The 23523-nt window shown below is 52.0% G+C and overlaps 1 protein-coding gene across 1 annotated transcript in view; it reads left to right on the forward strand.

The window, feature by feature from the left end:
* MYH14 (myosin heavy chain 14) overlaps positions 1-23523 on the forward strand; it is a 95629-nt gene that overhangs the window by 47052 nt on the left and 25054 nt on the right. The window contains 15 exon segments of the mRNA XM_033224192.1: positions 611-680; positions 1339-1384; positions 1387-1498; positions 3136-3244; positions 6937-7068; positions 8215-8421; positions 11153-11290; positions 11590-11713; positions 12329-12500; positions 16047-16259; positions 16807-16951; positions 18146-18352; positions 18555-18659; positions 18748-18900; positions 20112-20360. Of these exon segments, the coding sequence (XP_033080083.1) occupies positions 611-680; positions 1339-1384; positions 1387-1498; positions 3136-3244; positions 6937-7068; positions 8215-8421; positions 11153-11290; positions 11590-11713; positions 12329-12500; positions 16047-16259; positions 16807-16951; positions 18146-18352; positions 18555-18659; positions 18748-18900; positions 20112-20360 (2182 nt within the window).

Genomic DNA, 23523 nt, shown 5'->3' on the forward strand with positions numbered 1-23523 from the left:
AATTTTCTAATAGTTACACTTTTAAAAGCGAAAAAAATGAAATTAATTTTAACAAGATATTTTACTAAAGCCAATACATCCAAAATACTGGCCAATACTGGCCAGGCACCGTGGCTCATGCCTGTAACCCCAGCATTTTGGGAGGCCGAGGCAGGTGGATCACTTCAGGTCAGGAGTTCGAGACCAGCCTGGCCGTCATGGTGAAACCTCGTCTCTACTAAAAATACAAAAATTAGCCGGGTGTGGTGGCACATGCCTGAATCCCAGCTACCCAGTAGGCTGAGGCAGGAGAATCGCTTGAACCCAGGAGACAGAGGTTACAGTGAGGCAAGATCTCGCCACTGCACTCCAGCCTGGATGGCAGAGCGAGACTCCATCTCAAAAAACAAACAAAACAAAAAACTGAAGCAGTCAATCATTTCTATCATTGTTGATGTTGCTGTCCTTGGCGGTGGCGTGAATGCTCAGATGTGAGTTTTGTGACTATCCTTGTTATTGTCACCGTTGTTCCTGTTGTGCATCACTCTGAGCCCAGTGCCTGGCCCGCAGCAGGCACTAGGTGAGCCTTTGCTGTGACTCTCTCCTCCCCACCCCTCCCTGCTCATTGCAGGTATGAGATCCTGACGCCCAATGCCATCCCCAAGGGCTTCATGGATGGGAAGCAGGCCTGTGAAAAGATGGTGAGTGGGACAGAGCCCGGCGTGTGTGTGTGCGTGCGTGTTTGTGTGTGTGTCTGTATGTGTGTGCATGTGTTTGTGTCTATGTGTGTGTATGCATGTGTGTGCAGGGGGCCAGGTGGTGGGGGAGTGGGGCTGGGATCTCCCCTTCATTGCCCTTCCTCATTACCTCTCCCTATCAACGCCCCCACCCCTGCTTCCTCATCATCCCCCATCAACCCCCTACCTGTCACCCCATCACCCTGTCCCATCACGCCTATCCCCCATCGACCCCTCCCTATAACTCTCCTCCCCTATCACCCTCCTCCATATCACCCCCTACCCCATCACACCCTCTCCCCAATCACCACCCCTTCCCTATCACTGCCCCTTCTCACCACCCCCCTCCTCCATCATCCCCCTCCCCATCACCCTCCTTCCTATAACTTCCCTCCCATCACCCTTCTCCACATCACCCCCTACCCTATCACCCTCCTCATCACCCCCCTCCCCATCACTTCTCCCCCATCACCTCCCTCCCCTATCACCCCCCTCCCCAATCACCACCCCTTCCCTATCACTCCCCCTCCTCACTACTCCCTCCCCCATTACTCCCCCTCATCACCACCCCCACTCCCCCATCACCCCCCTCTCCATCATCACCCCTCTCCCCCCCTCACAGATCCAGGCACTGGAATTGGACCCCAACCTCTACCGTGTGGGACAGAGCAGATCTTCTTCCGGGCCGGGGTCCTGGCCCAGCTGGAAGAGGAGCGAGACCTGAAGGTCACTGACATCATCGTCTCCTTCCAGGCAGCTGCCCGGGGATACCTGGCTCGCAGGTGGGCGGCCACGCTGTCTCCTGGGGTCCTGTTGGCCGAGGCTGAGTCAGGGAGGGGTTGCCCAGATGGCTCCAGGTGTCAGGGCCTCCAGGACGGGTGCAGGGCTGGGGAGCAGATAGATGGAGCTGCTGGGTGCCCAGGCTTCTTGGTTCTGCAGTCCCTGAGGGGCCCTGTGGGCAGGCCCTGTACAGAGTAAGACTGGCAACACAGAGGCCGGACTTAGCCATAGGGTGACCAGCCGTCCTAGTGGGCCTGGGACGGGGTTTTCCAGGGTGCAGGACTTCCATTGCTAAAACAGAGAAAGCCCGGGGCAACCCGGGTCAAGCTGTCCGCTCTCCCTGCCCATTCCCTCGAGGGGCTCCAGTCTGGAGGTGAGACTTGCATGGGCACAGAGTCCCAGTCCTGGGTGAGACCTGCTTTGATGGGGGCCATAGAGGTGCAGCAAGGGGGCCCTGCTGCAGGCCGTGACTCCCCCAGGTCACTCCGGACAACCAGGTGGATGAAGGAAAACGGGAAAGGCGCTCAGAGCAGGAGCAAGCTTGTGCAAAGGTCCAACAATGCAAGACCCTGGCATGCTTCAGGAATACAGGGCGTTTGCGGGAGACTCTCCTTCCTCCTTAGAAGTGGCTCAGAGAGGCTGGGTGCGGCGGCTCACACCTGTAATCCCAGCACTTTGGGAGGCCGAAGCGGGTGGATCACTTGAGGTCAGGAATTCGAGACCAGCCTGGCCAACATGGTGAAACCCATCTCTACTAAAAATACAACAATTAGCCGTAATCCTAGATACTCGGGAGGCTGAGGCAGGAGAATGAGGCAGGAGAACTCAGGAGGCAGAGATTGCAGTGAGCCAAGATCATGCCACTGCACTCCAGCCTGGGTGACAGAGTGAGACTGTATTGGAAAAAAAAAAAAAAAAAAAGGCCTCAAAGAATAGAGTGGCAGGAAAGGATGGCCCAAACACCAGGCTGAGTGGGGCCTCGTCCAGAGGAGCTAGGGAGCTATGGACGGCTGTGAGCAGGGGAGGAGTGGGTCATCCCTGAGTGTAGAAAGACCCTCTGGAGGTGTGCCGGGATGGGCGGATAGGAGAGGCTGGAGAAGGAGGCTAGGCAGAGGGGCTGGGGCCGTGCGACAGGGCAGAGAGAGTCAGGGGCAGGGGGGCGAACGGCCAGAACACAGATCTAAAAGTAATAAGAATGCCTGCACACAGTAGGCATTTTATGATGGCTAAGTGAAAGGAGCTTGGCTTGGTCAGGCGTGGTGACTCACGCCTATAATCCCAGCACTTTGGGAGGCTGAGGTGGGTAGATCACTTGAGGTCGGGAGTTCGAGAGCAGCCTAGCCAACATAGCGAAACCCCATCTCTGCTAAAAATACAAAAATTAGCCCAGTGTTGTGGTGCGCACCTGTAATCCCAGCTACTTGGGAGGCTGAGGCAGGAGAATCGCTTGAACCTGGGAGGTGGAGGTTGCAGTGAGCTGAGATCATGCCCTTGCACTCCAGCCTGGGCAACAGAGCAAGACTCTGTCTCAAAAAAAAAAAAAAAAGAAACAAAGAAAAGAGCTTGCCTCTCTTGCTAAGGGGACGGCATCTGGAGGAGCTGAGCCCCCACTCTGCCCCTCCCCTGTTTCCCCACCCAGGGCCTTCCAGAAGCGCCAGCAGCAGCAGAGTGCCCTGAGGGTGATGCAGCGGAACTGTGCAGCCTACCTCAAGCTGAGACACTGGCAGTGGTGGCGGCTGTTTACCAAGGTGAGGGCAGCCTGGGGAGGTGGTCTGAGCAGGGAGAGGATAGGACCTTGAGGCTTGCTCTGCTTGACAAGTGACTTCCTCCATGTGTGCCTCAGTTTTCTCCATCAGTAAAACGGAGCCAGTCGGCCCAGCCTTTGCTAGCTGGGATTCTTTAGTTAGCCAGCGACAAGAAAAATCTGACTTAGAACAACATGGATCAAAGGTTCAAGACACTGTGGGCTGCACCTGGATCCAGGGCTCTGCAAGGATCTAAGGGTTCAAGGATTTTCTGGAAGGACTCACAGAACTTAGAAAAGCTATTGTACTCATAGCTACGGTTTATCACAATACAAAGAATAGATTGAAAACAGCAAAGGTGCCGGGTGCGGTGGCTCACACCTGGAATCCCAGCAGTTTGAGAGGCCAAGGCGGGCGGATCACTTGAGGTCAGGAGTTCGAGACCAGCCTGGCCAATATGGTGAAATCCCGTCTCTACTAAAGATACAAAAATTAGCCGGGCATGGTGGCGCATGCCTGTAGTCCCAGCTACTTGGGAGGCTGAGGTAGGAGAATCAGTCAAACCTAGGAGGCGGAGGTTGCAGTGAACCAAGATCGTGACACTACTTGCAGCCTGGGCAACAGAGCAAGACTCTGTCTCAAAAAAAAAAAAAAAAAGAAAAGAAAAAAGAAAAGAAAAGGAAAAAAAAAAAAAAGAAAAGAAAAGAGCAAAGGTTAAATAATAATAATAATAATAATAATAATAATAAAACAGTGTATAAGTGGCTCGGAGAGACCAAGCATGAGCCTACAGCTGTTCTCTCCCAGTGGAGTTGTGTGGGCAACACTTAGCTTTTCCCAGCAATGAAGTATGATAACATGCATGAGGTATTGCCAACCAGGGAAGCTCACCTGAGCCTTGATGTTCAGCGTTTTTCCTGGGGCTGGTCACACAGGCATGGACAAGGTCACATGGTGACCTCAGTTACTCAGTCTCCAGCCCCTCCAGAGTCAAACTGATGCCATGTGGCCCAAGGTCCCCACCACGGATCCCACTGTTAGCATAGACTTTCCAGGGTGTCCCAAGGCTCCAGGTAAACCAAGGCACTCTTATCAGACGGGACATTCCAAGGACTTAGAGGTTACCTCCCAGGAGCCCATCAGGGGCCAGAACTTTCTTAGGAATGTGCGGGGTTTGGACAACCCAGGCCTGCTGAGTTAGCCCTTTACTGCACGAGGGTCCAAACAGTGACGTCAGTATCCAGACGTCTCCCACTTGGCTTTCCTCCGTGATGATCACCAACAGAGGCTTTCCACACTAGGGGCCACCAGCAGATGGAGACTTACCCCCAACCACCTTGGCCAGCCTGGTCTGTCTTATCACAGAGCTCCAGCCAGATTCCCAGGTTTCATGCTCATTGGCCCAGCTGGAGTCATGTGACCATCCCAGAGCCAGTTAGTAGGGATCAGATGAGCCAGGCTGTGCATCACAACCGTACCCAAAGCGGAGAGGGCAAAGCCAGGTCACCATGTGCTGTGGAGCTCGGGGACTGGGTGTTTCCTCAGGGGGAAGCTGGAGAGGAGAGAGGAGAATGGAGGGAGGTTTGGGCCTGATGGCTGCTTTTGCAAAAGCCCTTCCGTTAACGTAGTGTCTGCAGCTGCATCTGAGCTACAACAGCTGAGTGGAGTAGGTAAACAGCCAGAAGCTGAGGGTAGTGGCTCACACCTGTAATCCCAGCACTTCAGGAGGCCAAGGTAGGAGCATCACTTGAGCCCAAGAGTTCGAGACCAGCCTGGGCAACAAAGTGAGATCCTCATCTCTACAAAAAATAAATAAATGAATAACTGGGTGTACTGGTGCACATCTGTAGTCCTAGCTACTTGGGAGGAAGGATTGCTTAAGCCCAGGAGTATGAGGCTACAGTAAGCCATGATCATATCACTGCACTCCAGCTTGGGTGACAAGAGTGAGACCCTGTCTCAGAAAAAGAAATAAAAATTAAAAACTGGGGTCGGGCGCGGTGGCTCACGCCTGTAATCCCAGCACTTTGGGAGGCCGAGATGGGCGGATCACGAGGTCAGGAGATTGAGACCATCCTGACTAACACGGTGAAACCCCTTCTCTACTAAAAATACAAAAAAAAAAAATTAGCCGGGCGAGGTGCTGGGCGCCTGTAGTACCAGCTACTGGGGAGGCTGAGGCAGGAGAATGGCGTGAACCCGGGAGGCGGAGCTTGCAGTGAGCCGAGATCGCGCCACTGCACTCCAGCCTGGGCGACAGAGTGAGATTCCACCTCAAAAAAACAAAAAAAAAAAAATGAAAAAAAAAACTGGCAGGGCATGGAGGTGTATGCCTGTAATTCCAGCAGTTTGGGAGGCTGAGGTGGGTGGATCACTTGAGGTCAGGGGTTCAAGCCCAGCCTGGCCAATATGCTGAAACCCCGTCACTACTAAAAATACAAAAATTAGCTGGATGTGGTGGTGGGTGCCTATAATCCCAGCTACTCGGGAGGCTGAGGCAGGTGAATCACTGGAACCTGGAAGGTGAAGGTTGCACTGAGCCAACATTGTACCACTGCACTCCAGCCTGGGTGGACAGAGCAAGGCTCTGTCTCAAAAATAAATAAATAAATAAATAAATAAATAAAAAACAAACAGAGCAAGGATGGCCTGTAAAGTCTCAAATATTTCCTGGCTGGCCCTTGAAGAAAAAGTTTGCCTACCTTAGCTGTTGGGGGTTGGGGTCAAGTAGGATTTGATTGGCATCAATTCAGAAATGTGAATGATGCCTGTGAAAGAGGCTAGGAGTTGGGGCAGAAAAGAAGAGAATAGAATGGATACAGAATTGGGTGGAGAGGAAAAGAATCAAGTAGACTTGTGTAGAACGGAGTAGAATATGATAGAACAGAATTTATCAGAGTGGATCTCACTTAGCAAGGGGAACGAGCTTTTGTGAAATTTTTGTTTCAGTACTGTGTGTACCTCTGTCACGGCAGCCTGAATCATGCCATGTAAAGCTCATCTCTCACGAAGGATCTTGGACTAACAGGCTTAAGAAGCACTGGCCCTTGGCCAGACACGGTGGCTCATGCCTATATCCCAACACTTTGGGAGGCTGAGGCGGGTGGATTACCTGAGGCCGGGAGTTCGAGACCAGCCTGGCCAACATGTCGAAACTCTCTCTACTGAAAACACAAAAATTAGCCAGACGTGGTGGCACACGCCTGTAATCCCAGCTACTCAGAAGGCTGAGGCAGAAGAATTGCTTGAACCAGGGAGGTGGAGGTTGCAGTGAGCTGAGATCGCACCACTGCACTCCAGCCTGGCGAGAGAGTGAGACTCCATCAAAAACAAAAAACAAACAAACAAACAAAAAATTAGAAAGGAAGGAAAGAAGGGAGGAAAGAAAGATTGTTCCACAGAATAGCGGCGGCCACAGTCCACAGTGCCTCTTGGATGTGGAGGGATCCTTTCGCCAGCCAGATAGATTAGATAGACCAATAGTGTATTTAGTGGTGCTTGCCTGTACCTGTCAGTGTTCTAGGCCTGTGACCAAGGACTGTTGCCAAGGCGGAGACACACAGCTAATAGGTGGAGGAGATGGGATTTGAACCCAGAAACTCAGACCCGACCAAGAGTGTGAGGCCTTGGCTCCTGGGTCAGGTGGCCTCTCACCTTGGAAGTCAGCCATTCCATCCCCTTTCACCTCCACCTAGGTGAAGCCACTGCTGCAGGTGACGCGGCAGGATGAGGTGCTGCAGGCACGGGCCCAGGAGTTGCAGAAAGTTCAGGAGCTACAGCAGCAGAGCGCCCGCGAAGTTGGGGAGCTCCAGGGCCGAGTGGCACAGGTGAGGGGGCGTGGGGGCGTGTCTTGGGGGCGGGGCTGTGTCACGTGGGTGGAGCCAGGTGTGAGGGGCGGGGCTTCTGAGCCAGCCTGTGCCCAGGCAGGGCTGTCAGGAGGATGGGAGCGAAGCTAAGGTGTACTGAGGCCTGGCGGGGATTGGGGCTGTTTAGTTTGGTTGAATCGTGACGTGCAGGGAGCAGGGCCCTGGGGGTGTAGCCAGGGTATGGGCTGGGTAGGGGTGGGGTGGGAGAGTCCTGCAGAGCCAGAATGGAGCTGGGCTGTAGGATCTGGGCGCAGGGACCTCAGCTGTGTGTCCGGGCTATGGTATGCAGGCGGTGGACTTATAACTGTTTCCAGTATTTGGCTATCTTAAAATAATGCTAGAACATTTGGGAGGCTGACGTGGGCAGATCACCTGAGATCAGGAGTTCAAGACCACTCTGGTCAACATGGTGAAACCCCGTCTCTACTAAAAATGCAAAAATTAGCCGGGTGTGATGGCGCACACCTGTAATCCCAGCTACTTAGGAGGTGGCTGTTGCAGTAAGCCGAGATGGTGTTGCTGCAATCTAGCCTGGGTGACAGAGTGAGACTCTGTCTCAATAATAATAATAATAATACTAGAACAAACCCCTTCTTGAGCATTTTTCTGTTTGCCTTTTCTGCATTATTTTGTGTGGTTACATTTCTAAGTATGGAAGTATTAAATGAAATGTGAGATGGTAGAAAGACCCTTAGGGGGTTATTTGAAGGATGGACTGGAAGGGGAAAGGCTGGAGGCTGGGAGGCTGGGGTGGGAGGCTGGGGAGGAGTCTGGAGAGAGACAGGTGAGAGAAGGCAAACCTGAGCCTGTTGGGGCTGTAGGGACAGAGAGGAGGGGCCAGAGAGAGCAGGGGTGCAGGCTGATGACTGTGAGAGGTGAGGGAGAAGGACATCCCCAGGATTCTGACTTAGTGATTAGGTGGATATGGGCTCATCCTGAGACGGGGACCTGAGGGGGAGGAGGTGGGGACACTGTGTCCTCTCACCCCTCAGTACTGCCCTGAAGGCCTTAAAGGCCAAAGCAAGTTACAAGGCAGCAGCAGGCACCTGGTGCAGGTTGCCCTGGGAGCACTGCTTTCTGACCACTAACTTCCCACACACTCCCCAGCTGGAAGAGGAGCGCACCCGCCTGGCAGAGCAATTGCGAGCAGAGGCAGAACTGTGTGCAGAGGCCGAGGAGACGCGGGGGAGGCTGGCAGCCCGCAAGCAGGAGCTGGAGCTGGTGGTGTCAGAGCTGGAGGCTCGCGTGGGCGAGGAGGAGGAGTGCAGTCGTCAGCTGCAAACCGAGAAGAAGAGGCTTCAGCAGCACATACAGGTCTGGCCCCCTGCATGCCCACCAGGCCACCCTCCAGACCCCTCTGTCTACACCATCCACCTTTGCTTCTGCAAACCATGTGTCTTTGGGCCACGAATTTGTAGAAAACTCAGTTCTAAGTGAATTTGCAAAAAGTATACATTTTTTTATTCAGATCACGGGAGACCCTAGAATGTGTGAGCTTCATGTATGGGTGGATCCAGACGTCCAAGTGATATATTCAGCTTCAGGCATGGCTGGATCCAGGCGCCCAAATGCTGTCCTCAGCTTCAGGCATGGCTGGATCCAGGCATTCGGGCAATGTCCTCAGTACTCCCCCTCTCTCTATCTCCTGGCTTCATTCACCGGCAGGCTGCCCTCATGGTTCCTCTTCAAAATCTAGTGTGTATTTTACACTACAGCACATCTCAATTCAGATACTAAATTCTCATTGGAAATACTTGACCTGTATTTCAATTTCATAATTTCTGCAGTTTATAAAAACTAGATTCACATGACCAAGTTGTTCCAAACATGCTTAAAAAGCTTTTCAGTGATTGGGTGTCTCGTTTTAAATTTAAAATAAGTAAAATTAAATAAGACAGAAAATTCAGTTCATCAGTCCACATCAGCCACATTTCAAGGGCTCAGTAGTGTTTTTTTGTTTTTTGTTTTTTCGAGACAGTCTCGCTCTGTCACCCAGGCTGGAGTGCAGTGGCGCCATCTCAGCTCACTGCAACCTCTGTCTCCCAGGCTCAAGCAATTCTCCTGTCTCAACCTCTACAGCAGTATCTGGGATTACAGGCATGTGCCACCACACCCAGCTAATTTTTTTGTTTTTAGTAGAGACAGTGTTTCAGTATGTTGGCTAGGCTGGTCTCGAACTCCTGACCTCAGGTGATCTGCCCGCCTCAGCCTTCCAAAGTGCTAGGATTACAGGCGTGAGCCACCGAACCCGGCCCAGTAGTGTTTTAATCAACTTCTCTTGACCGAGGGTGGGACCGAGGGTGGGACCCTTCCCTAGGTTTATGGGGATGGCTGAGCACACAGCACTGGACACTAGACAGGTGAGATTGATTGACAGCAGTTTCTTGAATATTGAATATTCACAGCCTGACGGGCCAACACCACACCACAGACAGCCACAGGGGTGTTGCCCCTCAAGAGCAGAGTGAACAAGCAGGGGCTGTGGGAAACAGGCTTCATTGCAACAACAGGTGGAGGTGACTCCTGGGTACTGTAAGAAAATGTGATTGGTTTGTTTCAGTAATTCCATGGGCTGGCAGGGAGCTGGAATGTGCTTCTCAGGGATAAGCAGGCACTGTGCCTGGTCCCCAGGATAAGGAGGGTCTCCAGGTAAGGCTGGGGGACCTTATCTGGGGGAGCAGAGGGAGTAGGAGGACTTTTGTTTAGGCCATTTGAGGCCCCTCCTACTTTTATCAGATGTCAAGGCCGCACATAAAATTGAGTCTTGGCTGGGTGCAGTGGCTCAATCTGTAATCCCAGCACTTTGGGAGGATATCTTAAGCCCGGGGACTCAAGACCAGCCTAGGCAATGTGGTGAAACCCTTTCTCTACAAAAACAAAAACACAAAAATTAGCCAGGCATGGTGTCACACACCTGTAGTGTCATCACGGCTACCCAGGAGGCCTGAGGTGGGAGGAGCACCTGAGCCCAGGAGGTCAAGGTTGCAGTGAGCTGTGATGGTACCACTGCACTCCAGCCTGGGTGACAGAGTGAGACCTTGTCTCAAACAATAAAATAGGCTGGGCGCGGTGGCTCACTCCTGTAATTCCAGCACTTTGGGCGGCTGAGGTGGGTGGATCACCTGAAGTCAGGAGTTCAAGACCAGTCTGGCCAACGTGGTGAAACGTCATCTCTACTAAAATACGAAAAATTAGCCAGGTGTGGTAGCAGATGCCTGTAATCCCAGCTACTCGGGAACTTGAGGCAAGAGAGTCGCTTGAACCCCAGGAGGTGGAGATTGCAGTGAGCCAAGATTGCACCACTGCGCTCCAGCCTGGGTGACAGAGCGAGACTCCATCTCAAAAAATAGTAATAAGTAATACATAATTTAAAAAATAAAATAAACATAGTAAATAAATTATAGAAATGGGTACTGCCAATATGACAGTCATCAGGCACATTGGAAATCAAGACTCAACTTTATCTTTTGAATTTATTTTATTTTATTCTGTTTAATTTTTTTTTTTTTTTTTTTGAGACGGAGTAGAGACAGGGTTTCACCGTGTTAGCCAGGATGGTCTTGATCTCCTGACCTCGTGATCCGCCCGCCTTGGCATCCCAAAGTGCTGGGATTACAGGCGTGAGCCACCACGCCCGACCTATTTACTATGTTTGTTGTTTATAATCTGTATCCCTAACCCCCACACAAGAAAGTGATTTCCACAAGGATAGGTGTTCATATTTTTTTCAGAGGCGAGATCTCACTCTGTTACCCAGACTTCAGTGCAGTGGTGTGGTCATCTCTCACTGCAGAAGGCCAGGAACTTTTCCCATCCTCAGTGTCTAGAACTGTGCCTGGCATACACTAGGCACTCAATAAATGCTTGTTGAGCTAATGAATGAAATGGGAAAGCCAATACAGGTTTTATCCTTCCCAGCCTCACCCGGGGTATGCACCTCTCTGAGCCACCCCGGGGATCCGCAGACTATCCCCGTCCGCATCCTTCCCATCACGCTCCATCTGTTGGCCCGTGTATCCTCACTCCTCCTGCCTCCCCTCCCCAGGAGCTAGAGGCTCACCTTGAGGCTGAGGAGGGGGCACGGCAGAAGCTGCAGCTGGAGAAGGTGACGACAGAGGCAAAAATGAAGAAATTTGAGGAGGACCTGCTGCTCCTGGAAGACCAGAACTCCAAGCTGAGCAAGGTTGGGGGCCTGAGGGCAGCTGGGAAAGTGGGGAGCGGGTGCGTTGGTGCGTTAATGAATGGTGAACTTCAAACCATGGCGGTTACCACACTGCGCTTCTCAGGTGTGCACTGGTGGGGGTGGGATGGGTCTACAGACCCCAGGGAATGGGAAGAAGAGGGAGGTGTAGGGGGAGGAAGGTCAGAGAAGGGTGAACAGGAGCAGAACCATAGATGAGAACAACACCAGAAGCTTCAGATCAGGTAGGGGCTGCTCCTGGCCTGGCTCCTGACTGCCCCCCACCCCACCCCACCCCTCAGGAGCGGAAGCTGCTAGAAGATCGCCTGTCGGAGTTCTCATCCCAGGCAGCTGAGGAGGAGGAGAAGGTCAAGAGCCTCAATAAGCTACGGCTCAAGTATGAGGCCACAATCGCAGACATGGAGGGTGAGCTCCCGCCCAGCCAGTGGGGAGCTGTAGGGGTCTGTGTGTGCTCTGATGGGGGACTTCAGGCAAGCTCCATGTGCTACAGGGCCTCAGTGGCTGTGTCTGCTAAATGGGATAGGAAGGAAGGCTCAGGGCGGATTGAGTGTCCTCCCAGCTCTTGAGTTCTTCATGCATCTCTAAATCCAACTCCCTTTCTCTCCGTGGTGTCTTGGGTTATCCTACTTTCTTCTCATCTGACTGCTCCACTGTCTGTCTCTTTCAGACACGTTTTTGTCTCCCTGTCCCTTCCTGTTGACTTAGAATCAGAAACAGAAAGGAAGGGGCACAAGGAGGAGGCAGGGCTGTGGACACAGGGCAGAGAGAGTCAGAGGGAGGAGGCATGGGCTGTCAGTGGGGATGAGGAGGAGAGGACAGTGCGTAGGTGTCTGGCCGAGGGTCTAGGACAACATTGTGGGGAGAGTCCCCAGGATAGATGGGGAAGGTGGGAGGAGGAGAAGGTGTTAAGGGAGGTGCTGAGCGTAGCCTTATATGTGGCTGGGGGCCTGTGGTCTCTGTGGGAGCGGCTGAGTGTGCAGGCCTGGAGTCCTCATGCGTGGCCCCCAACCCTGCCTCCAGACCGCCTACGGAAGGAGGAGAAGGGTCGCCAGGAGCTGGAGAAGCTGAAGCGGAGGCTGGACGGGGAGAGCTCAGAGCTGCAGGAGCAGATGGTGGAGCAGCAACAGCGGGCAGAGGAGCTGCGGGCCCAGCTGGGCCGCAAGGAGGAGGAGCTGCAGGCTGCCCTGGCCAGGTGCAGGGTGGGGGGCGGGCTTGGTGGGGCAAGCATGGGGTGCCCAAGTCAGAAGCTCCTGGGTACAAACCCTGGTGGAGCCACTCACCAGCCACAGACAAGCCACATCCCCTCCACACCTCAGTGTCCCCTTCTGTCAAATGAAGATAGCAAGAGTTCCGGGCCCACTAGGTTAAGCGAAAAGTGGAACAAGACTCTATGTGTCTGGTAACTTGCATAACAGTGCACAAACGGAACAAGAAAATGCTATTTCTAGGCCAGGTACGGTGGTTCATACCTGTAATCCCAGCACTTTGGAAGGCCAAGGCAGGTGGATCACTTGAGGTCGGGAGTTTGAGACCAGCCTGGCTAACATGGCGAAACCCCGTCACTACTAAAAATACAAAAATTAGCTGGGTGTGGTGGCAGGCACCTGTAATCCCAGCTACTCAGGAAGCTTAAGCACGAGAATCACTTGAACCCAGGAGGCAGAGGTTGCAGTGAGCCGAGATCACACCACTGCGCTCTAGCCTGGCAACAGAGCAAAACTACGTCTCAAAAAAAAAAAAAAAAGCTATTTCTTCCTCTTCCCCTTCTTGGCCTCCCCACACCAAACAGCCCAGAATCAGCTGAGATTTGACAGGTGGCCTATGTTAGGAATCATAATAATTATATTTACACTCATTCACAATAATTGAGCTCCTACTGTATGTCAGATGTGGTGCTTAGTATTTCAGATGCTTTTTATGCACTGTGCTTCATGCAATCTAAGACCTCCTTGATTACAAGTACAACTCAATTTCAGAGATGTTAAAATGTGAAAAACTGTGCATCTTAGAGTTGGTGGAACATGGTGTGTGTGTGGGGGGGTGGTTAAGAACATATATATATATATAAAATTTTTGGCCGGGCGCGGTGGCTCAAGCCTGTAATCCCAGCACTTTGGGAGGCCGAGACGGGCAGATCACGAGGTCAGGAGATCGAGACCATCCTGGCTAACACTGTGAAACCCTGTCGCTACTAAAAAATACAAAAAACTAGCCGGGCGAGGTGGCGGGCGCCTGTAGTCCCAGCTACTCGGAGGCTGAGGCAGGAGAATGGCGGTAAACCCGGGAGGCGGAGCTTGCAGTGAGCTGAGATCCGGCCACTGCACTCCAGCTCGGGCGACAGAGCGAGACTCCGTCTCAAAAAAAAAAAAAAAAAAAATTTTTTTTTTAAGATGGAGTCTTGTTCTGCTGCCCAGACTGGAGTGCAGTGGTGTTATCTTGGTCACTACCACCTCCGCCACCCAGGTTCAAGTGATTCTCATGCCTCAGCCTCCCAAGTAACTGGGATTACAGGCCCCGCCAACATGCCCAGCAAGTTTTGTATTTTTAGTGGTGACGGGGTTTCACCACGTTGCCTAGGCTGGTCTCAAACTCCCGACCCCAGGTGATCCACTTATCTCGGCCTCCCAAAGTCCTGGGATTATAGGCGTGAGGCACTGCACCTGGCTGTGAACACACATCTTTGAGTCTGACTTCTGGGTTGGAATCCTGGCTTCTCCCCTTTCTAGTCATGTGACCTCACCCAAGTCACATCACCTCTCTAGCCTCAGTTTTTTCATCTATAAAATGGGGTAATTATAGACGCTACTCCTAGGGTTAGTGTGAGGGTTAAAGAAGAAAGTACTCCTCAGACGCTTGGCATACCCTGAGCCCTCAATAAATGCCAGATGTTTCTGTTACTACTTTTATTACTCTTGCTAATTTTTTTTTTTTTTTTTTTACTGAGGTGAAATTCACATAAAAGTAACCGTTTTTTAAATGTACAATTCAGTAGATTTTGCCCATTCACAATGCTGTGTAACCATCACCTCTATCTAGTTCTAGAACAGTTTCCCTTTTATTGAGATGGAGTCTTGCCCTGTCGCCCAGCCTGGAGTGCAGTGGTGTGATCTTGGCTCACTATATCCTCTGCCTCCTGGGTTCAAGCAATTCTCCTGCTTCAGCCTCCCAAGTAGCTGAGACTACAGGTGCCCACCACCACACCCAGCTAATTTTTGTATTTTTAGCAAGGACTGAATTTCACTATGTTGGCCAGGCTGGTCTTGAACTCCTGACCTCAGGTGATCCACCTGTCTCAGCCTCCCAAAGTGCTGGGATTACAGGCATGAGCCACTGTGCTGGCCTCCAGAATATTTTTATCACCCCAAAAGGAAACCCTGTATGTATTAAGCAATCACGGCCAGGCACAGTGACTCACGCCATAATCCATCTGAGAGGAGGAGGCAGGAGGGTCGCCTGAGCCCAAGAATTCAAGACCAGCCTGGGCAATATAATGAGACCCTGTTTCCAACAAAAACTTTAAAAAATTAGCCAAGCATGGTGGCGTGTGCCTGTAGTCCCAGCCACTTAGAGGACTGAGGTGGGAGGATCATTTGAACCTGGGAAGTCGAGGCTGCAGGGAGCCACTGCACTCTGGTCTAGGTGACAGAACGAGATCCTCTCTCAAAAAAAAAAAAAAAAAAAAAAAAAAAGCAGTCACTCCCCATCCCTCCTTCTCCCCAGACTGGCAGCCTCTGATCCACTTTCTGTCTAAATAGAATTTGCCTATTCTAGATATTTCATACGACATGTGGCCTTTTTGTGCTTTATTTTTGTCATCATCCCCCCAGCAACCCTGATAAAGGACAGTGTTCATTGTCATGTCCTCCCACAAACCAGGACCCTGCCCTTCTTAAGTCACTTGCCAGAGCAGGGTCCAGGAGAGGATACTGAGCCAGGCCTGTGTGGCTCCCTGAGCCATTAACCCCCAGGTCTCAGTTGATGCAGCCCCTGGATCCAGCTTCTCTTTGCAATGACACTGCATGAAGGGACAGGAAGCCACATCCCTGTGAGAGTTACAAGGAGGAACTCCGGGGCAACCCAGCCACTCACGGACTGGGTAACCTTGGCAAGTGCTTTCTCTGTGCTGGGCCTCAGTTTCCTCATTTGGCAGGAACATTAAATGAGGTGATACAAGTAAAGCACTGGCATGAGGCAGGAACTTACTAAGTGTCTCCAACGATTACTGTTGCTGTCATTCCCACTTTATAGCTAAGAAAACTGAGGTCCGAAATGAGTCAGGCTGGGCGAAGTGGCTCAGTCCTACAATCTCACACTTTGTAAGGCCGAGGTGGGAGGATGGAACCACCTCCTGGCTTGAGGCCAGGAGTTCGAGACCAGCCCTGGGCAACGTTGTGAGACCCCGTCTCTTTGGGGAAAAAAAAAAATTAGCCAGGCGTGATGGACCACAACTGTGGTCTCAGCTACATGGGATGCTGTGGTAGGAGGATCACGTGAGCCCAGGAATTCGAGGCTGCAGTAAGCCATGACTGCACCCCTGCACTCCAGCCTGGGTAACAGAGCAAGACCCTGTCTCAAAAAAATTAAATTAGTACTGGAGTCAAGTACCCAGTGGCAGAGATAGGATTCGAACCTGGGACTGGCCACCCCCAAAGCCCACATCCAGCCTCTCTGTCCCCAGAAATCATTGCCTCGCCCTTGCCTGCCCCTGTACCAACTCCATGGTTCTTGTCACCTCCAGGGCAGAAGACGAGGGTGGGGCCCGGGCCCAGCTGCTGAAATCCCTGCGGGAGGCTCAAGCAGCCCTGGCCGAGGCCCAGGAGGACCTGGAGGCCGAGCGCGTGGCCAGGACCAAGGCGGAGAAGCAGCGCCGGGACCTGGGCGAGGAGCTGGAGGCACTGCGGAGTGAGCTGGAGGACACGCTGGACTCCACCAACGCACAGCAGGAGCTCCGGTGAGGCCCGGTGGCAGCCGCTGTCACAGCCTGTGCACGTGCAGGGCTGGGGGAAGGACTTAGGTGCAAAGTCTCTGTCCTTACAGAGGCTTACGGTTCAGTTGTTCTTGAACCACCAGCTCTAGGCCCAGCCTAGTCAAGCTGGGGACAGAGATGGGTCAGACCCAGGTGTTACCCTTGGGAATTTCCAGTCTCAGGGGAGGCAGATTCAGACAAAGACAATCTCAACCCAGAACAAGGGGTGCTTTAGTGGAGTGACACAGGGCATTGTGGGTACTAACTGAAGACTCCTAAACCAAGTCTATGGGAGATCCAGGAAGACTTTCCTGAGGAAGGGCGTTTTGGATAAGGGTTTTGAAAGGTGAATAGGAGTTCACCCTTAAAGCCACACTCCTTCCACAGTGTCACCACCCAGATCTCCTGGGGAGCATAACATGAGGCTCTTATGATTTTAGGAAACATGGAAAGGAGAAACAACCAGCTCCCCCAAAGCCCCTGCCTTCCTCTGCTCTGAAATTCTCTTCCCCTCTCCCTTCCCCTAATAAAGGTCCAAGAGGGAGCAGGAGGTGACGGAGCTGAAGAAGACTCTGGAGGAGGAGACTCGCATCCACGAGGCGGCAGTGCAGGAGCTGAGGCAGCGCCACGGCCAGGCCCTGGGGGAGCTGGCGGAGCAGCTGGAGCAGGCCCGGAGGGTGGGTTGGGGCAGGGGGACAGGGCGGAGGGGCCACGGGGAGGGTAGGGCAGGACGCGGGTTTGGAGGCGGTACCGCTGGCTGGTTCTAGGCCATCTCATCTCTCTGGGCTCCTTTCCTCACGTATTCATGTACAGCTATCATTCAGCAAGCATGAATAGGGTGTGGACTATATTCCAGGAGCATTGCTGGGAAACCAGCCATGAACCCAACAACTAGCACTGCCTTCCCTTGTGGAGCTTTCCTTTTAGTGAGAGAGGCAGAGAGTAAACGATATAAACACCTTCAGTTTATATCGGGGTGATAAGTGCTATGGGGCCGTAATGAACAGAAAAAGGGGATCAGAATTCTAAGGCGGGTGAGTTTTTAAGTAGAGAGGCTGCGGAGGTACTCTGTGAGAAGGTGATATCGGGGTAAAAAACTGAGGGAGTGGCCGGGCACGGTGGCTCATGCCTGTAACTTTGGGAGGCTGAGGCAGGCAGATCACTTGAGGCTAGGAGTTCAAGACCAGCCTGGGCAACATGGTAAAACCCCATCTCTACTAAAAATACAAAAATTAGCTGGACTTGGTGGTGCACACTCCTGTAGTCCCAGCTACTCGAGAGGCTGAGGCAGGAGAATCACTTGAACCCAAGAAGCGGAGGTTACAGTGAGCTGAGATTGCGCCATTGCACTCCAACCTGGGTGACAGATCAAGATTCCATCTTAAAAAACAAACAAACAAACAAAAAAATGGGACAGGCGTCGTGGCTCACGGCTGTAATCCCAGCAGTTTGGGAGGCTGAGGCGAGTGGATCACCTGAGGTCAGGAGTTCGAGACCAGCCTGGCCAACATGGCGAAACCCCATCTCTACTAAAAACACAAAAAATTAGCTGGGTGTGGTGGTGGGCACCTGTGATCCCAGCTACTTGGGAGGCTGAGGCAGGAGAATTGCTTGAACCCGGGAGGCAGAGGTTGCAGTGAACAAAGATCACACCATTGTACTCCAGCTTGGGCAGCAAGAGTGAAGCACTGTCTCAAAAAAAAAAAAAAAAAAAAAAAAAATGAGGGAGGGAGGGGTGAACTCTTTGTGCATTGGGAGAAGTGTGTTCCAGGCAGAGGGAACAGCCAGTGCGAAGGCCCTGAGAGGGGAGTGTGCCTGGCCTGGTCCAGGAAAGGCCTCACAGATCTTTGCTCATCTCCTTCCCACACCAGGGCAAAGGTGCATGGGAGAAGACGCGGCTGGCCCTGGAGGCCGAGGTGTCCGAGCTGCGGGTGGAACTGAGCAGCCTGCAGACTGCACGTCAGGAGGGTGAGCAGCGGAGGCGCCGCCTGGAGTCACAGCTGCAGGAGGTGCAGGGCCGGGCTGGTGATGGGGAGAGGGCACGAGCGGAGGCTGCTGAGAAGCTGCAGCGAGCCCAGGTAAGTGGGGTGTACACCTAGGAGCGGAATTGTTGGGTCATGTGGGAACCCTATGTTTAAGCATCTGAGGACCTGCCAGACTGTTTTCCATGGCAGCTGCACCTATCACATTCCCCCTAGTGTGGGAGGGATTTGAGTCACATGGGGTCGCTGAGTGGAAGCCACGATTAGAGGACTTCATTCCCCTGTCCCTTCCCTGCAGGCTGAACTGGAGAATGTGTCTGGGGCGCTGAACGAGGCTGAGTCCAAGGCCATCCGTCTTAGCAAGGAGCTGAGCAGCACAGAAGCCCAGCTGCATGATGCCCAGGTGACCCTGCCTGCCCTTCGGCTCCACCGTCACCCTCCCCTCCTTTCCTCCTGACCACACCTGACATTGCCATCTCCTCCATTTATAGGAGCTCCTGCAGGAGGAGACCAGGGCAAAATTGGCCTTGGGGTCCCGGGTGCGAGCCATGGAGGCTGAGGCAGCCGGGCTACGTGAGCAGCTGGAAGAGGAGGCAGCCGCCAGGGAGCGGGCAGGCCGTGAACTGCAGACCACCCAGGCCCAGGTGAGCAGCCCTACGTAAGACCTTCAGGGAGGCACAGCCCGCCTCACTGCTTCTCCTGGGTTCCCCAGCTCAGGGACGGCCACGCTGCCCACCTTCTCATAAGCCAGACCCATGGATGCCTTTCTCATCTCTGATTCCCCTTTACCCCCCACAGCCTGTGCCCAGCCCTGGCTCTCCTGCCCCCTGACTCTCAGCCTCATCCCTTGTCCCAGCTCCAGCTCAGCCCCAGCTCCAGCACCATCCTCTCCCACCTAGATCCTCCTCTTGGCCTCTGGGCCTCTGACCTCTCCCCTAACAGCTCATCCCCTACACAGCCCCAGAAGCTTCTTTCTTCACCTGGAGCTGACCCTGTCCCTCCCCTGCTCACAGCTCTCCCATGCCTCCCCAGTACCCCTAGACAAAGTCCATGCCTCTTAGTTGGGCATGTGAGGCCCTGCAATCTCTGGTCCTTCCTCTGTCTTTAGCTGTATTCATCTCTGTCACTATTTTCCTATTTTATTTGAAAAAACCCTTTTATTTTTCCAGACTTAGCATTAGGCTCCCCTGTGGGAAGTTTCCTGACCCCTCTTCTCTTTCTCCTCTGTCCCAACTCCAGTCACCTTGGGCTGGGACTTTCTCTGCCCATGAGTCTCCCCACCAGACTGAGAGCCCTTGCAAACTAGAATCCCATTAGAGTTAGATCCAGGTCTGTAGCACAGCCCAATCTAGAGCCTCACGTATGGTAGGCTTGGAAAAATGCTTATTGAATGAATGAGTGATGGTGCTTGCCTGCAGATATCCTTCAACTGGCAAACTCCTATGCATGCTTCAAGACCCATCTCAAATGGTCCTCCTTCAGGAAGTTTCTCCTGGATGTTCTAAACAGATTCTGAGCCCTTCCTGTGGACTTCCACAGCTCCCATACTGCTTCCTTAACCCTTGTCGTCCTGGCTGTGATGCTGTGTCTCCCCTAGCAGACGAGGGGCTCCCCAGGAAAGACTCCAGGTCTGATTCATCTCTGCGTCTTGGAGGGAGTCATTTTAATTCCCTGGAAGAACTAGGGCTCATAGTACTCACAACTTCATACCACTCAGAGGCAGAAGAGCCCAGCAGAGTGACCCTTTTTCCTCTTCAGGCCTCAGTCTCTTCATCCTGGAAATGGAGCACCACCAGTTCACACCTTGGTCACTCACGGCTGTGACCACCAACCACCTTCTCTCTCCTCCCCTCAGCTCTCCGAGTGGCGGCGGCGCCAGGAGGAGGAGGCAGGGGCACTGGAGGCAGGGGAGGAGGCACGGCGCCGGGCAGCCCGTGAGGCCGAGGCCCTGACCCAACGCCTGGCAGAAAAGACAGAGACCGTGGATCGGCTGGAGCGGGGCCGCCGCCGGCTGCAGCAGGAGCTGGACGACGCCACCATGGACCTGGAGCAGCAGCGGCAGCTTGTGAGCACCCTGGAGAAGAAGCAGCGCAAGTTCGACCAGGTGGGGCACCTCAGTTCCCCCAGCTGGGGAATCAGCAAGTCCATCTAGGCTTCCCATGGTCATGGTGAGGAACCAGTAATCCGTCATGGCTCAACTAGGCAGTTGTAGTGGACCAGGAAGCAAGACCCCTCTTTGCTCTGGGCCTCTGTAAAATAGGACATCCCTCTGTCCTGATTCATGCCTCTTGTCACAGCATAATTCATCGTAGCACCCACATTTACTTTCAAAGCTGCCCTGGTTTTTGGATGACAAAATATACGAATACCTTCAGTACCCCAGAGGCTGCTTATGAGAATTAAATCAAATAACTCATCTCACTTCTGCTGATTCACTGGGTACCTCAGGCAAGTTGCTTTTTCCATCTCAGCTTCAGTTCACCCGTCTAGAAAATGGCAATAACACCAAGTATCTGGCAGCCTGAGGATGAAATAAAAATCAGAGAACCTCAGAGAGCTCAGATCAGGCAATCCTGAGGTTCAGATCCCAACTCGGCCTCTTGATGGCTGTGTGGCTTGGGCAAATTGCTCAACTTCTCTGTGCTTTATTTTATTCATTTAGAAGATGCAGTGTGAGGCCAGGCTCGGTGGCTCATGCCTGTAATCCCAGCACTTTGGGAGGCCAAGGCGGGAGGATTGCCTGAGCTCAGGAGTTCACAACCAGCCTGAGCAACACAGTGAAACCCCGTCTCTACTAAAATACAAAAAATTCGCTGGGCGCGATGGTGTGCGCCTGTAGTCCCAGCTACTCAGGAGGCTGAGGCAGGAGAATCGCTTGAACCCGGGAGGTGGAGGTTGCGGTAAGCCGAGATCGCTCCACTGCACTCCAGCCTGGGCGGCAGAGCAAGACTCCATCTCAAAAAAATAAAAATAAAAAATTTAAAAATTTAAAAAAAATTGTCATTTCCCTGTAGGTGGTGCAATATGTTTTTCTGGCTGACTTATGATTTGTCTCTTTATGTTTGGTTTTTAGCAGTTTGACTATGATATGCCCAGCTGTGCGTTTTTTGTATTTATCCTGCTTTAGATTCACTGTGCTTCCTGTAGTTGTGGGCTGATGTTTTTGATCAAATGTGGAAAATTTCAGCCATTATTTCTTCAAATATTTTTATCTCTCACTCTCTCTCCTTCCCCTTCTTCTTGGACTCCAAATACATATGGTTTGGTTATAATACTCTTCTTTTTTTTTTTTTTTTTTTTTTGAGACGGAGTCTCGCTCTGTCACCCAAGCTGGAGTGCACTGGCCAGATCTCAGCTCACTGCAAGCTCCGCCTCCCGGGTTCACGCCATTCTCCTGCCTCAGTCTCCTGAGTAGCTGGGACTACAGGCGCCCGCCACCTCGCCCGGCTAGTTTTTTGTATTTTTTAGTAGAGACGGGGTTTCACCGTGTTAGCCAGGATGATCTCGATCTCCTGACCTTGTGATCCGCCCGCCTTGGCCTCCCAAAGTGCTGGGATTACAGGCTTGAGCCACCGCGCCCGGCCGGTTATAATACTCTTCTACAGGTCATTGAGGCCTTATTAATTTTTTGCATCTTCTAGAATTTTATATAAATTATTTTCACATAAATCTCTTTTGGGATGGGCTTATTTTACTAAAAAACAAAATTTTTTTTTTTGAGACAAAGTCTTGCTGTGTCACCAAGGCTAGAGTGCAGTGGCACGATCTCAGCTCACTGCAACCTCCACCTCCCGTGTTCAAGTGATTCTCGTGCCTCAGCCTTCCAAGTAGCTGGGATTATGGGTGTGCACCACCATGCCTGGCTAATTTTTGTATTTTTAGTAGAGACGAGGTTTCACCATATTGGCAAGGCTGGTCTCAAACTCCTGGCTTCAAGTGATCCACCCACCTTGGCCTCCCAAAGTGCTGGGATTACAGGAGTGAGCTACCGCACCTAGCCTCAGAGTAATTATTTTGAGATCCATCCGTATTTTTGCATATCAGTAATGTATTCCAATTTTTGCTGCTCAGTATTATTCCTGTGGTCTAGATCAGCCACATTTTGATATTCATTAACCTTTCGATGAACATTTGGGTTTTTTCCAGTTTGGAACTATTATGGATAAAGCCTTAGTCTTTCTCAAAGGTGGTTTTAATTAACATTTCCCCAATGAGCAATGATGTTGAGCATCTTTTCATATGCTCATTTGCCATCCATATATCTTATCTGCTGAAGCGTCTGTTCAGATCTTTTGCCTATCTGTTAATTAGGTTGTTTGTTTTCCTATTATTGAATTTTGAAAATTCTTTACAGGCCAGGCATGGTGGGCTCGTGCCTGTAATCCCAGCACTTTGGGAGGCCGAGGCGGATGGATCACCTGAGGTCGGGAGTTTGAGACCAGCCTGACCAACATGGAGAATCCCCATCTTAGCCGGGCGCGGTGGCTCAAGCCTGTAATCCCAGCACTTTGGGAGGCCGAGACGGGCGGATCACGAGGTCAGGAGATTGAGATCATCCTGGCTAACACGGTGAAACCTCGTCTCTACTAAAAATACAAAAAAACTAGCCGGGCGAGGTGGCGGGTGCCTGTAGTCCCAGCTACTCGGGAGGCTGAGGCAGGAGAATGGTGTAAATCCGGGAGGCGGAGCTTGCAGTGAGCTGAGATCCGGCCACTGCACTCCAGCCCGGGCGACAGAGCGAGACTCCGCCTCAAAAAAAAAAAAAAAAGAAACCTCATCTCTACTAAAAATACAAAATTAGCCAGGCATGGTGGCGCATTCCTGTAGTCCCAGCTGCTTGGGAGGCTGAGGTAGAAGAATCGCTTGAACCTGGGAGGCGGAGGTTGCAGTGAGCCGAGGTCACGCCATTGCACTCCAGCCTGGTCAACGAAAGTGAAACTCCATCTCAAAAGAAAAGAAAAGAAAAGAAAGTTCTTTATACATTCTGAATGCAAGTTCTTTATCAGATATGTGCTCTGCAAATATTTTTGTCCAGTCTGTGGCTTGTCTTTCCATTCTGTTAGTCTTTCATATAACAGAAGTTTTTAATTTTGTCCAATTTATCAGTTTGTTATTTTATGGATTGTGCTTTTGGTATTGTATATAAGAATTTTTTGCCTAACTCAAGGTCACAAAGGTTTTATCCTGTTTTTTTCTTTTTCTTTTTCTTTTTTGAGACAGAGTCTTGCACTGTTGCCCAGGCTGGAGTGCAGTGGCACCATCTCGGC

Source organism: Trachypithecus francoisi, unplaced genomic scaffold, assembly GCF_009764315.1.
Source record: "Trachypithecus francoisi isolate TF-2019V2 unplaced genomic scaffold, Tfra_2.0 Lachesis_group12, whole genome shotgun sequence".
In the NCBI taxonomy this organism is placed as follows: Eukaryota; Metazoa; Chordata; class Mammalia; order Primates; family Cercopithecidae; genus Trachypithecus; species Trachypithecus francoisi.